General features: G+C 53.5%; 1 protein-coding gene across 1 annotated transcript in view; it reads left to right on the forward strand.

Moving 5' to 3' along the window:
• Nucleotides 1–323: 323 nt before the first annotated feature.
• POLE (DNA polymerase epsilon, catalytic subunit) overlaps nucleotides 324–13,335 on the forward strand; it is a gene marked incomplete at both ends in the record, with an annotated part of 29,221 nt that continues 16,209 nt past the window's right edge. Inside the window, 20 exons of the mRNA XM_080355207.1 lie at nucleotides 324–563; nucleotides 722–802; nucleotides 883–927; nucleotides 1,082–1,174; nucleotides 1,764–1,918; nucleotides 2,793–2,934; nucleotides 3,261–3,341; nucleotides 3,599–3,706; nucleotides 4,245–4,355; nucleotides 4,628–4,713; nucleotides 5,856–5,975; nucleotides 6,731–6,863; nucleotides 7,431–7,544; nucleotides 8,435–8,647; nucleotides 9,492–9,599; nucleotides 10,018–10,146; nucleotides 10,984–11,086; nucleotides 11,177–11,323; nucleotides 11,929–12,074; nucleotides 12,998–13,146. Coding sequence (XP_080211333.1) covers nucleotides 324–563; nucleotides 722–802; nucleotides 883–927; nucleotides 1,082–1,174; nucleotides 1,764–1,918; nucleotides 2,793–2,934; nucleotides 3,261–3,341; nucleotides 3,599–3,706; nucleotides 4,245–4,355; nucleotides 4,628–4,713; nucleotides 5,856–5,975; nucleotides 6,731–6,863; nucleotides 7,431–7,544; nucleotides 8,435–8,647; nucleotides 9,492–9,599; nucleotides 10,018–10,146; nucleotides 10,984–11,086; nucleotides 11,177–11,323; nucleotides 11,929–12,074; nucleotides 12,998–13,146 — 2,504 coding nt within the window. The remainder of the gene's footprint in view (nucleotides 564–721; nucleotides 803–882; nucleotides 928–1,081; nucleotides 1,175–1,763; nucleotides 1,919–2,792; nucleotides 2,935–3,260; nucleotides 3,342–3,598; nucleotides 3,707–4,244; nucleotides 4,356–4,627; nucleotides 4,714–5,855; nucleotides 5,976–6,730; nucleotides 6,864–7,430; nucleotides 7,545–8,434; nucleotides 8,648–9,491; nucleotides 9,600–10,017; nucleotides 10,147–10,983; nucleotides 11,087–11,176; nucleotides 11,324–11,928; nucleotides 12,075–12,997; nucleotides 13,147–13,335) is intronic.

Here is a 13,335-nt window from a genome sequence, read left to right on the forward strand (position 1 = left end):
TGTCAGGTTTGCAGCCCAGTGGCAGCAGCTGCCGCCACCGCAGACCTGGGGCAGCGGGGACGCGCCTCCCGCTCGGCCCGGGTGGCTCCGCAACCGGCAGGGCGGGGCGCGCCAGGGCGCTTCTCTCCACCATTGGCTGGAGGTGCCGCGGAGTTCGCTGGATTGCTCTCTGATTGGCTCTCTCATCGTGGGGCGGGGCGGGGTTCCCTCTCGCGGGAACCGGGTGCAGCGCGGGATATTTCTTCCGCGGCGGCGGGACGTGCTGAGCCGGGCCGAGCTGAGCCGGGCCGAGCTGAGCCGCGCCGAGCTGAGCCGCGCCGGGGATGGCGCTGCGGGGCGGCGGAGACCCCGAGGCAGCGCGGCGGGGCCGGCGGGCGGGCGGGCCCTGGGAGCCGGCGGCGGGGCCTGACGGCACGGCGTCGGGCAGGGACGATGGCCCCACACTGTCCGCTCTCAACCGCCTGGAACGATCGCAGCGCACGGACCGGCTGGACGCGCTGTTCGGCTTCGAGCGGCCAGCGGAGCCCGGCGAGCGGACGGGCTGGCTCATCAACATGCACCCGGTACGGTCCGGCCCGAGTGGGGGACAAGCAGCCAACCATCGGGGCACGGGAGAGTAGCTCAGGGAGGCCCCGGTAGGGAGATCCTATGGAGGGACCCTGGTAGGGCCCGGGGGGGTCTCACGGAGGGATCCTGCTAAGTCCGTGGTGTCCGTGGGCAGACGGAGGTGCTGGACGAGGACCGGCGGTCGGTGAGCGCTGTGGATTACTACTTCATCCAGGAGGACGGGAGCCGTTTCAAGGTGGGTCCCTGGGGGGGCTGGATGAGGTGCAGGGTCCCACAAAGGGGGCCTGCTGCTGTGACCCACCTGCTCTCTCCTAGGTGGCCCTGCCCTACAAGCCCTACTTCTACATCGCCACCCACAAGGTGAGAAGGGAACCCTGGGAGGGCTGAGGTCCCCAGGGAAGGGTACAGCAGGTCCCTGGGGACCTCAAGGCCTCCTGGGCATCCTTGGAGACTTTGGAACCGCCTTCTCCCAAGGAACAGAGCTGCGCTGCTCAGCCCCAGGGTCTCTTGGCAGGGCTGCGAGCGAGAAGTGTCCTCATTCCTCTCCAAGAAGTTCCAAGGGAAGATTGCAAAGCTGGAAACTGTCCCTAAAGAAGACTTAGACCTGGTCTGTATTCTTCTGCCCTCTGTGCTCCTGAGTAGCACATTTTTTTTTTTTGGACCTTGCACAATGCTAGTGAATTAGGAAGCGAGGGAGTAGTGAAGGGAAACAGCGTGCTTGACTTCAGTCTCTCAGTGCTGCTTGTGGTGCTTAGCAGCAGCAGGTTAGTTATGGCTAATTGCTTATCGGTAGGAAGTACATTCCTCTCCTTGAGCACATCAGCTGATTCGCAGCATGTTCAAAATGTTTAACTGCAGGAATTAAAGAATGATTGGAGGAGGAGAGGGTACCGCAGGAGGGGGTGCTGCTCATCCTTGACCTGCTCTTCCTCCTCTTTCCCGGGAGAATCCTGCTCATGGTCCTGCCTGCATGGGCAGCAGGGCTGGCTGGGCCCTTGCTGTGCAGCTCTTATGCTCTTCCCTGATGTGCCCACCAGAGTCTCTTCTTAGTGCTTGACTCTCCTACCTGTTGGCATGTTGGTCTTGGCCAATTTTTCCACCTTCCTCAGTCTAGTCTGCCTTCCCCTCCCACTCTTATGGTGTCCATCGCTCACTGCTCATCCCCCCTGAGCTGGCGTTGTCTTGCTGCTTTGCAGCCAAACCACTTGGTGGGCCTGAAGAGGAACTACATCAAGCTGTCCTTCAACACGGTGGAGGACTTGGTGAAGGTACGGAAGGAGATCTCTCCTGCTGTGAGGAAAAACAAAGAGCGAGACCAGGCGAGCGATGTCTACACGTCCATGCTGTCGAGGTGGGAGCTCTCCTCAGGGCAGCCAATTGGTCCCTCGTGTTAATTATTAGGGTCCCTTGATTATTTCTTAACTGTCCTCAGAGAGGTGCTGCCCTGCCTGGGATCTGACCCCAGCTATTCCTCTCTGCCACCCATCTCCGAGGTGGTTCTTTCAGCTCAGTGCTGCACATCAAGAGGCCCCAGAGCCTCAGGGATGCGCTGTGCTGTGGTGGTACCTCTGTCTGCTGGTCAGATAGAGTCCCTGTCCCCTGAGAAAGGATGCTGAGAGGTGCTGTGCAACCTTACTTCTAGCTGTGGCTAAAGGCGAAAAAAGCCCAACAAGTGTTTTCTATTGGAATAAAAAAACAGGTACTTGTTTACAAGATTGGAAGCAGGCAGAAAAAAAATAAGAAACTTTGTTTTTAAAGTCAACCAGAATATACACATTAAAAATTCAGTCCTCTCTTTGGTCTCCTGACCCAGAAGTCTGATTTCAGCTGAAATTTGAGGACGAATCAAGCCAGATGAGTGCTCCCTGCTCACCTGGAAGGCATACCATCCCTGTTCAGAGTGCTTCCCAGGTTGCCCTCATTATGTTTAGACTCATTACCATATGTATGAATCCAATGGTGTAAGAACCTTCATTACGCAGGCACGTGTGTGTTTTGTCGGTGTGTGCCGCTGAGCAGACACAGCTCAGAGCATCAGAAGAGGTGAACTTCCAGCCAGCGGAAGGACCGTGCGTGCTGTCTGTCCCAGCGAGAAGCGTTTCTGCTTCTCGTGCGGCCGCTGACTCCTGCTGCCGGGCGTCACCGGTGCTGCGGGGCTGTCCCTCGCGGCCGAGCCCGCAGACGTGCGCTCCAGTAAGGCGGCTGCTTCACTGTGTGCCTTGCAGTGCCCTGAGCGGAGGCAGCCTGAGCACGGACGAGGAAGGGGCCTCCAGGAAGGTTGCCAGCCAGATGGACAACATCGTGGATATGCGGGAGTACGACGTTCCCTACCATGTTCGCGTCTCCATTGACCTGAAGATCCACGTGGTGAGTAACGAGCGGGGAAGCTGGGAGAGCTTCTCTTTCCTGCTGCCCTGCTCCTCAAGTGCAGGTGGGGCAGAAACGTTTTTCCTGCAGGACCTTTGCGAAGGTGTCAGTGACTGTGAGTTCATGTGCAAAGCTTAGTCCCACACTGCTGGGCCTTCTCCTTGGTTAATGACATGCAGAAAAGTTAAATGATTGATATACAGCCGCAGTTTGAGCCTTTCTTCTGGGCTGCATTTAATTGGCGCAGCTCTGTCCCCAGCAGCTGAACAGAAGGGGTGCAGGGAGATGGCCCCCCGTGAGGCACTGCCCACCCCCTCTCTCCACAGGCCCACTGGTACAACGTGCGATACCGGGGCAGCACCTACCCCCCCGAAATCACCCGCCAAGACGACCTGGTGGAGCGACCGGTGAGCGTCTGCCCGAGGCAGGGCTTGTGAGTCCGCCCCGAGGAGCTGGTTTCTGATGCACTGTTGGTGTCACACTGGTGCTCAAGGGAAAAGCTTTTTTCTGGGCTTGGGTAGTGATTTTTGAGTTGATAAAGCAGTAAAATTATTACCGGGGAGGATCTGGTTTGCTTGCTTGGGTGGCACTGGCCTCAATGGGAATCCCTCTTTAACTTCAAATGAGCTTTAGAATATTTTCTAATGGATTTGGTCCTGCTCAGGATCCTGTCGTTCTCGCCTTTGACATTGAAACTACCAAACTCCCTTTGAAGTTTCCGGATGCTGAGACAGACCAGATCATGATGATCTCCTACATGATTGACGGGCAGGTGAGGGACACCGGAGTGGTTTTCTCCACGCTCTGGCAGCGGAGCTGGGGGGCAGAGCGGCGCTTCACCGCGCTCCGGGTTGCCTTGCTTTGGGCTGCTCAGTGTGGACTTGGCTGTGGAAATGAACCTGAAGTCTGAGTGATGCAGGAAGCAATCGGACAACGCCTTCAGACACACGATGTGAATTTTGGGGTTGTTCTACATAGGGATAGGAGTTGGACTTGATGATCCTTGTGGGTGCCTTCCAACTCAGGGCATTCTGTGATATGTGTTTTTGTGGTACCCAGCTCAGGTTGCCAATGCTCCTCTGAGAGAGCAGAAGTAACCTGGAGAGCACAGGGACAACTCTGCTGTCCCATGTTGTCTCCTCATGGCCTCCTTAACCGATGGCCAGTGGTGGTTCAGCAGATGACTCCCAAAGAGTTCCCGCTTGACAGAAGCTCTGGCTTTCAAGAGGAGAACATCCTATTGTTTGGACAGCATTTTGGGGTTGCCAGCAAGCCAAGTCCTTCTAACTGCCTTTTTGTTGCCTCCCTAGGGCTACCTGATCACAAACAGGGAGATCGTCTCTGAGGATATTGAAGACTTTGAGTTTACTCCCAAGCCGGAGTATGAGGGTCCATTTTGTGTCTTTAATGAACCAGATGAAGTAAGTCACTTCTGCCCAGCAGACCTTTTACCTGCCTGGGGCTCTTCTTGGCCAAACAGATAATCACTTGGTAGGCTGCCTCTCTGGGGAACGTGGTGCGTCTGGCAGGACTGGTCACGCTTTGATTGCTTGGTAATGAGGGTCAGAGACATGAGGTTTGGGCTAGATGTGGAGGAGAGGGGAAGGATGGAGTAAACATGTGGTATCCACCACCTCGCTGTAGAGGAGATGAAACTACTTTATATATGTATCTTTTCTACTCTTTCTTCTAGGCTCATTTAATCCAGAGGTGGTTTGAACATGTCCAGGAAACCAAACCCACTGTCATTGTCACATACAACGGAGACTTCTTTGACTGGTAAAATCAGGAATTAAAATTAATCTGGCAAGATTAATGTCACCTGAGCTGCGGGGCAGCATCAGGTACCAGCCTCATCATCCTTGTGGTGATGCTGTGTGGTCCATGCCAAACTGCCAGCCTTAGCACCTCACCAAACCCTGTGGTCATTGGCAAGGAAGTATGAGCTTCTGTAGAGTCCCATCTGCTTGGCTGAGCTGCTTTAAACCCTTGTCCATGTGCCAGTGTGGGTGTACGGAGGAGCCCAGTCTTGGGAGAGCAAGGAGAGGGTCAAAAGAGACCTGGAGGATATGGGGAGAGGGGCTCAGGCAAACCTTGGGGAGGCAAAGGGAGAGCGACCATGTGCCTCCGCCTTCTGGTGCAGGGTGGAAGCAAGAAGCTTTGTCCCTTGGGTCATGCTGCAATTCCATCTTGCATGAAGTTTTCCCCATGGCCAGATATCATGGATAAATGGCAAGAAAAATTCTTTGGGTGGCTTGTAACAAAGCAGTTGTGAAAGCATTGTTGGAGATGAAGGGAAATGGCTGTTTGTGCTGGTTTTGGCTGGGGTAGAGATAATTTTCTTCATAGCAGAGAGTATGGCGCTGTGTTTTGGCTTTGTGCTAGAAACAGTGTTGATAGCACAGGGGTGTTCAGTGACTGCTGAGCAGAGCTCACACAGCGTCAAGGCCCTTCCTGCTCCTCACACCGACCCACCAGTGAGTGGGCTAGGGGTGCACAAGGAGCTGGGAGGGGACAAAGCTGGGACAGGTGACCCCAACTGACACAAGGGATGTTCCAGACCATAGGATGTCACATTCATGTATGAAACTGGGTGAAAAAGGAGAAAATGGGTGACATTCAGGATTATGGTGTTTGTCTTCCCAAGTAACCATTAAGCATGACGGAGCCTGGCTTTCCTGGAGATGGCAAAACACTTGCCTGCTCATGGGACGTGGTGGTTGAATCCCTTGTTTTGCTTTGCTTCCACACACAGCTTTTGCTTCATTAGACTGTCTTTATCTCCACCCATGAGTTTTCCGACTCTCTCCCTCGTCCCGCTGCGGGGCAGTGAGTGAGCGACCATGTGGGGCCCAGCTGCCGCCTGGGGTTAAACCACCACATGGTTCTGTTCCTTCTCTTTGTGTTACCTCTATTCCCAGGCCCTTTGTGGAAGCAAGAGCAGCAGCTCACGGAATTAATATGTATCAGGAAATTGGGTTTCAGAAGGACAGCCAGGGAGAGTACAAAGCAACCCAGTGCATCCATATGGACTGTCTAAGGTACCAAATGCTGCCCCGCTACCCTATAACTGCGTCTTTATCTCTTGAATTTATACAAAATACCTACGGTTGTATTTGGATACTGTCCTGCTTCTGTCTGTTGGAAGCTTTCCTGAGTCGCACCTCCCTAGGCTGGAAACGCAGCCCGTTTCTTTGACCGTGCTGCTTACCCCGGCACTGCGCGCACCGCGGAAGCTGCCAGGCCTTTCCCTGAAGGGCTGTCGGGGCTGCCGCTCGCCCTGACAGTGATGGTCCTGGGGCGTTCGACCTCTGATCTGGGGGAGCAGAGAGAGGGTGGGATACGATCAGGCCATTGGAAGGGACCGTATCCTAACCCGACAGCCTCCCGGCACAGCCGGAAGAGGAAAGGAGAGAGAAGCTGGGGTTTATATCTGAATTTCCTCCGCTGGAGCAGCGTCTGGACTGGAGAGAGTGGCTGGCTGTCCTGCCCTGGTGGTGTCTCCTCCAGTGGTTAAATGGGTATCTTAAAGCCCCTGAGGGAGTTGGAAGGTGGTAATTCTGAGCAGTGGTGATGGTATGATAGCGGGGTTTGCCCTGGTTGGGATTTAAGTGCCTTGGTAGAGATGCAGGATGCCTAAAGCTGGGCAGCCTCTTACTCCACTGCGCTTGGATGCTCGGCTGTCCTCGGTGCGAGTTCCCCTTGTGATCGAGGTCCTGTTTGCAAACCTGAGCGCCTTTTTGAGGGGCAGGGCTGGCTTCTCCACCCAAACTGCTATTCTTGTGATTCTGCCCAGGTGGGTGAAGAGAGACAGTTACCTCCCTGTGGGAAGTCACAACCTGAAAGCAGCGGCTAAAGCAAAACTGGGTTACGACCCAGTGGAGCTGGACCCTGAAGAGATGTGCCGGATGGCTACGGAGGAGCCTCAGGTATTCCCTCCCTGCACTGTGTCTCCTTTGAGCACTTGGGAAAAAAGCCTAGAGCAGCTGCAATATGATGCAATCCTGAAGTTCAAGTGTTATAAAATGGTTTTGCTTAATACCATAGTTTTTGAGGAAGTAACTCAATTTGTTTCTGCAAATTGCCAATGCCATAGAAGCACTTGAGCTTGTGGGGAGAACGAACAGGATTTCTTTGAAGTGGTTTTAGCACTGTGTATTTTCTGTATTTATTTACATCAATGTGAGAGGGCAGGCACCACCTGAATCAGAAACACCACAGAGTCATGACTTGCTGGAGGGATGAGAAACAGGCTTATTGCTCCAAGCATTTCTTCTCTTTCAAAGCTGACGTGTTGCTGTGTAATTAGAGCTAGAGCAGGATGTCCTCAGAAGCAAACAGATAGTTCTTTACATCCTAGGACATGGACAAATACACTTTCCCTTTCTTCTGGCTGATACAAGTGTCTCCGGCAGGAAGCAATGAAAAACTGTTGCAATTGAGGTACTCTATCACATGTGATTTGGATTAATTTGCCTCTCACCCTTCCCTGACAGACCCTGGCCACCTATTCAGTGTCCGACGCAGTTGCTACCTATTACATGTATATGAAGTACGTGCATCCTTTCATTTTCGCCTTGTGCACCATCATTCCCATGGAGCCTGATGAGGTGGGTGCGCTCCTGAAACGGTGATTTCTTTGCCAGGTGAGCAGCCGCGTCTCCCGTGCTGCGCGGCGCTCTGGCCACAGACTTGATTTCCGCTGCCTGGGCACTTCCCCGTTCATACCAAGGAGAGAGGGTGGATTTGGAGGCTCCTCTCTCTCCACAGCCCTGGGGTGTTTTGAGGGAGGTGCCTAAGAACAAGGGACCTGAGGGCTGGCAGCACAGGGGCTGCTCCGTGCTCAGCCAAGTTTACTTACAGTTGTGGTCATGTAAAGCTGGGTCTCCTGACGGTTGCTGTCAGCTGAAGGGAGGATGGTTAGGAAGCTGTGTGAAGCATGTAGGAAATGTCAGTCTGTCCCCATTTGTTTTATCTTACAAAGGTGTTTGACAGTAGTGTCAGGAGATGGTGACAGCAGAGTCTGGAGGTCTTTGTACCATCCACAGCCTGCTCTCCTCCTGGCCAATACAAAGGAGTCGGTTCCTCACCTGTTCCCACCAACCTTGCCATGGGCTGCAGCACCGCCCACTGCGCGGTGACCTGTGTGTCACCCGCTGAAGATGTCTAGGTCGCTGATGTGGCTGTAAGGCCAGTCTGGTCCCACCAGCGCTGGTACAGCACTTCTTGCTGAATCACAGGATGGTTGGGGTTGGAAGGGACCTTCAAAGGTCATCTAGTCCAACCCCCCTTGCCACGAGCAGGGACATCTTCACCCAGATCAGGTTGGTCAAAGTTGCATCCAGCCTGCCCATGAACTTTTCCAGAGATGGGGCATCCACAGCTTCTCTGGGCAGCCTGTTCCAGTGTCACCACCCTCACAGTAAATAATTTCTTCCTTATATCTAATCTAAATCTACTTTTTTTGAGTTTAAAACCAGCTTTGATGTCTCTCCTGCAGGTGTTAAGAAAAGGATCTGGGACACTCTGTGAGGCACTGCTGATGGTTCAGGCCTATCATGCCAACATCATCTTCCCCAACAAGCAGGAGCAGGAATTCAATAAACTTACAGAAGATGGCCATGTGCTGGACTCGGAGACGTACGTGGGAGGCCACGTGGAAGCTCTGGAATCTGGGGTTTTTCGCAGCGACATCCCCTGCCGCTTCAAAATGGTAAGGGACCGCGCAGCTGCTCCGTCCTCGTGAGCGTGGTGGGGAGGTACGGCCCTCCTCCGTGTCACCCTCTCCTGTGTGTCCCTGCTGGGCTTGGGCTGTCCCTGGCATATGTCAGGAGACCTGGAGCACCTGAGCTGCGTGGGAAGGGACGGGAGGAGGCCGAGCGGCCACCTGCGCTTCACTGGGAGAACAAGTGTCACTGGTACTGCAGGTGACGCAGGGCCACCCGGACCTTGCTGACAGCGAGGGAGAGCAGCCAAGTGTGGGTTTGGCTTTGATTTTGAGCGAGTGGTTCTTGGAAGATATGTCTCTGTCCCTTGGGGTCCTGTCCTCCCTCTGTCTTTCTCATACCCAAACTAAGCTTCTTCAGAACCCTTTCTGGGCTTTTTTCCCCTATTTCTGGTCCCCGCTGCTGTCTCTATGGCCTGCCCCTTGCCCTGTACACCTGCGTTGTGCTCATGGACTCTGAAGTTTTCAGAGGCGGGTTCACTCTCTGCCGTGCTATGCGTCACATTTAGTGTGGGACGTTTTGGTGGATATTGTCTAGTGAATGATCATGGGGAGCATGCGCTGGGTGTATAAAAGGACTGGGAGTAAGTGTGAATCTTTGGACCCTTGTAGCAGCCAAGAGGTGCTGTACTACCAAACACAAAGGCGACCAGCTGCCCTTGTCTGTTCCCTATGTTGCTTTTATTTTCTCGAGCTGGTGGCAGTGGCCTAGACCCTGCCCGTGCCTCAAGGGCCGTGCTTGGAGCTCCTGGGTCAGGCAGGGACTCGGGCAGCGGGGCACCAGCAGTCGGGACAGCTGCCTGTGGTGCCAGTGCTGTCCACGCCCCTGCAGAATCCTGCGGCCTTCGACTTTCTGGTGCAGCACGTGGAGAAGACGCTGCGGCACGCCATCGAGGAGGAGGAGGGTTTGCCGCTGGATCAAGTCACCAACTTCCAGGAGGTACGTTGCCCACGGCACAGCTGGGCTTGGCAGGGCAGGCTGAGCTGCCAGGCTGGGGCTGCAGCTTTAAATTGCCCCTTCGGGTTTATTTTATGCTCTGTGGAGAGAGACCAAGAAGCCCATCTATGGGCACCTGCAGGGTAGGTGGTGTTAAGGGATGTTGCAAGCAGCCATCGCCTCCAGCAGCCCAGCCCCCAGCCCAGAGTCTCTGCCCCGGCTGCGGGACGCGGTTCCTGCTTTCCCCTTTGCGGGTTCAACCAGGAGCAAAGCTCAGAGTGCTGGGAAGGGATTTAGTGAGAAGGCAAACCCCTCAGATACCCCAAATACTCATGTTCCTCTTGTTCCCTGCTGAACTCACAAGTATTTGACTCATTAACTCCTTCCTGTCTGAGTTTCCCATCTTTTTGTCTTGACACAGGTTTGTGATGAAATCAAGGTCAAACTGAATTCCCTGAAGGATGTTCCAAACAGAATTGAGTGTCCCCTTATCTACCATCTAGACGTGGGGGCCATGTACCCCAACATCATTCTGACCAACAGGTTGCAGGTGTGTAACACCAACCTGGCCTCTCCTAGTTTATCTTTCAGATGACCTTGGTGGTCCCTCTGATTGGATTCCCCTTAACAGCAAGCGCTGAGGTTTCAGCTCAGGGCAGGGCGATCAGATAAGGCTGGCTGTGAAATTCAGTCCAGCATGAGGTGTGGTCCATCCTGGGCTGTCCCAGATGTTCCTGGGATGCTCCTTTGGATTCCCCTCTCCTTTGGATTTTTTCTTACTCCTTTATTGACAGAAACTAGTCTCAGTGTATCTCCTGGGGATGGATGTTCCTAAGCATTGTCTTTTGAGGACACTGAATCCCAGTCTTCAAAACCAAATCAAAACCAAACCTAGTAAAGCTTCAGATATTTTATATTTATATATATATATATATATATATGTTGGGATCCTCTGGGATCTGTATAGATTGGCTGCAAACACAAACCTGCAATTCTAAATGAATGCATGTACATTCTGACATTAGTTTATCAGAAGAGTTGAGAATGGTTGGTATCCTAGGAAGCCTGCTTTATGGCAAGTTACGTGATCATGATTTATTACTTAAGGGCTTAAGATGAGCTCTGGAAATAGAGGGGTTTTTAATTAACTGAATCATTGCACGGTTGGTTGTTAAAATCATACCAACCTAATTATTAAGCCCAGACTCTTTCCCCAAAACAGCTATTGTTTCTGTGGGTTGTGTGTTCCTGGAAGGCTCCAGAAGGGAGAGCTCACTGAGCACCATCTCCGATGGTCACACCTGTGCTGTTGTGCCACCCAGCGCCGGCTCTGGCCCAAGCTGCAGAGCTGTCCCCTCTAACCCCTCGTGTCTCCTGTCATGCCCAGCCCTCAGCCATGGTGGACGAGGCCACGTGCGCGGCCTGTGACTTCAACAAGCCGGGTACCAACTGCCAGCGCCGGATGACTTGGCAGTGGAGGGGAGAGTTCAGTAAGTGCAGTAAGGACCGTGCTGTCCAACCCACAGAGATGGAAACAAACTCATGCTTCTTCCCCGGAAACTGACGGCCGTTCTCCGCAGTGCCCGCCAGCCGCAGCGAGTATCACCGCATCCAGCAGCAGCTGGAGTCGGAGAAGTTCCCTCCACTGTCCCCCGAGGGAGCACCCCGAGCCTTCCACGAGCTCTCCAGGGAAGAACAGGCCAAGTATGAGAAAAAGCGGCTGGCAGGTAAAAAAAGTCATGATCTGGAGAAGTGGTTTGCAACCTAGACTGTGAGCGGAACGCACCATTAATTACCGCTCTTTGGCTGAGGGGTTAGCTCAGGCTGGGTCTGGTCTCAGACCAGGCTTTGGCAGACCCTCCTCAGGATCCCAACATCTCCTGTGTGCTTCCCAAAGAGGGGCCAGGCACTGGTGCCGCTGTCAGTGCTTGTCCTTTTGTCTGTTGAGAGCCATGGATTTGAACTGAAACATGAATGGCTCCGTTTTTTGGAAGGCTGCTAATTAAAGCCTGTTAACGAATGAGAAGCATCATGTTATCCTGGAGTGATGCAGTTCAGAAGAACCATCCAGCTGGCTGGGCACAGAGCCTGGTTTTGTGGATGGGCCATACATGCATCACAAAGAGTTTATTTGCCCCACCTGCCCCCATACCTCCATAACAAGGTGCTGCTTTCTCTGTGCTGGTTCCTTCCTTCCCTTTGCAGCTGGACTGTTTCCCCGCTCACCCATGCCTGATGCTTAGATGTCTCCCTATCCATACTGTGCCCATCCCTCTGTCCATAGCACAGCACCCGTCCCTGTGAAGCTCTCTCTGCTTCTTCCCTCGACTAGATTACTGCCGCAAGGCGTACAAGAAGATCCATGTCACCAAGGTGGAGGAGCGAGTCACCACCATCTGCCAGCGAGAGAACTCTTTCTACGTGGACACAGTGCGAGCTTTCAGGGACCGCCGCTACGAGTTCAAGGGGCTGCACAAGGTACCCAGCTCAAATTCTAGTTTAAGTTGTCTTACCAAGGCTCAGGTCTTCTCATCTCTCTGAGAACCTAAGCCCTGATGTATTGCACTATTCAGCCGTTGTGTTTGGGAAGGATGTGGTGGAGCTCCTGACAGCTGTAGCTTCTCACTGCCAAATTGTCAACAGCTGCTGCCACAGCATTTGCTGCTGCTGTAGTGATGTCTGAAACAAACCTGCATCTCCATTTCTCACTGGGTTTAGTAAATCCTCATCTATTCTGTTCTGATATATCTGGTCTGGCCAGGTTCCATCTGGGATGTTCTTCTTACATGGAGAAAAGAGACAAGCTGAGGAGCAAGGTCTAGACCTTGGGTAAAGGAACGGTTGCTTGCAGGAGAACATTCTAGTTCTCTGCTGCTTGAGGTTCATGCTAGAGGACACCAGGGCACGTTGTTCTTGGAGTGCATTGAAGGCAATGGGATTCTACCTCTGGCAGAGTTAATTAACGAGCTGTTTGCTTTCCTGCTACTCCCAGCTGCCTGTTCTGCCGTGAATCACAGAACTGACAGAGAAGCTTTTTCTACACAGGCAGTTCTGCAGTTCAGCCAGACGCCAGGGATGGCTGCAGGCAGTATTCGGTTGTTGCCTGCACACACATGGTGCAGCACAGCTGGTGTGGGCAGCAGCGCTGCCGGCGCAGCTTGAATTCTGATCATCACCATCAGAGTGATGGCTGGTGCTGCTGGTCCCTCCTACCATGTGGCAAAGCACCTCTGGCCAACTCCTTCTGTGCTGCAAAAGAGTAGGAATATTTAGCTCATGCTAAATCTTTGGCGAAGACACTGTTCCGGAGTTGTAATCCTGTACTGGGTCTGTGAGAGAACCAGCTGGATGCCACCAGCAGTGATGCGGGGGATCGTCCTGACTCTGCCTGTGGCTTGCAGGTGTGGAAGAAAAAGTTATCTGCAGCGGTGGAGACAGGAGATGCCTCTGAAGTGAAGCGCTGTAAGAACATGGAAATCCTGTATGACTCCCTGCAGCTGGCCCACAAGTGCATCCTCAACTCTTTCTATGGCTACGTCATGCGGAAAGGGTGAGTCTCCCCTCTGGGCAGTGCTGGGGTCCTCCAGAGAGGACCCTTGGAAACTGGGATTGTCCTAGGGAGGCTGTCACTTGCTTCACCTGCCCATGAAGCACCAGATTGGCGGTGGCTGCTGCCTGTAACAGTCTCCTCTTGCTTCTATCAATGACTTCTTATCCTGGAGACTCCTGCCAGACATCC

The sequence above is a fragment of the Nesoenas mayeri genome (genome assembly GCF_963082525.1).
Source record: "Nesoenas mayeri genome assembly, chromosome: 17".
In the NCBI taxonomy this organism is placed as follows: domain Eukaryota; kingdom Metazoa; phylum Chordata; class Aves; order Columbiformes; family Columbidae; genus Nesoenas; species Nesoenas mayeri.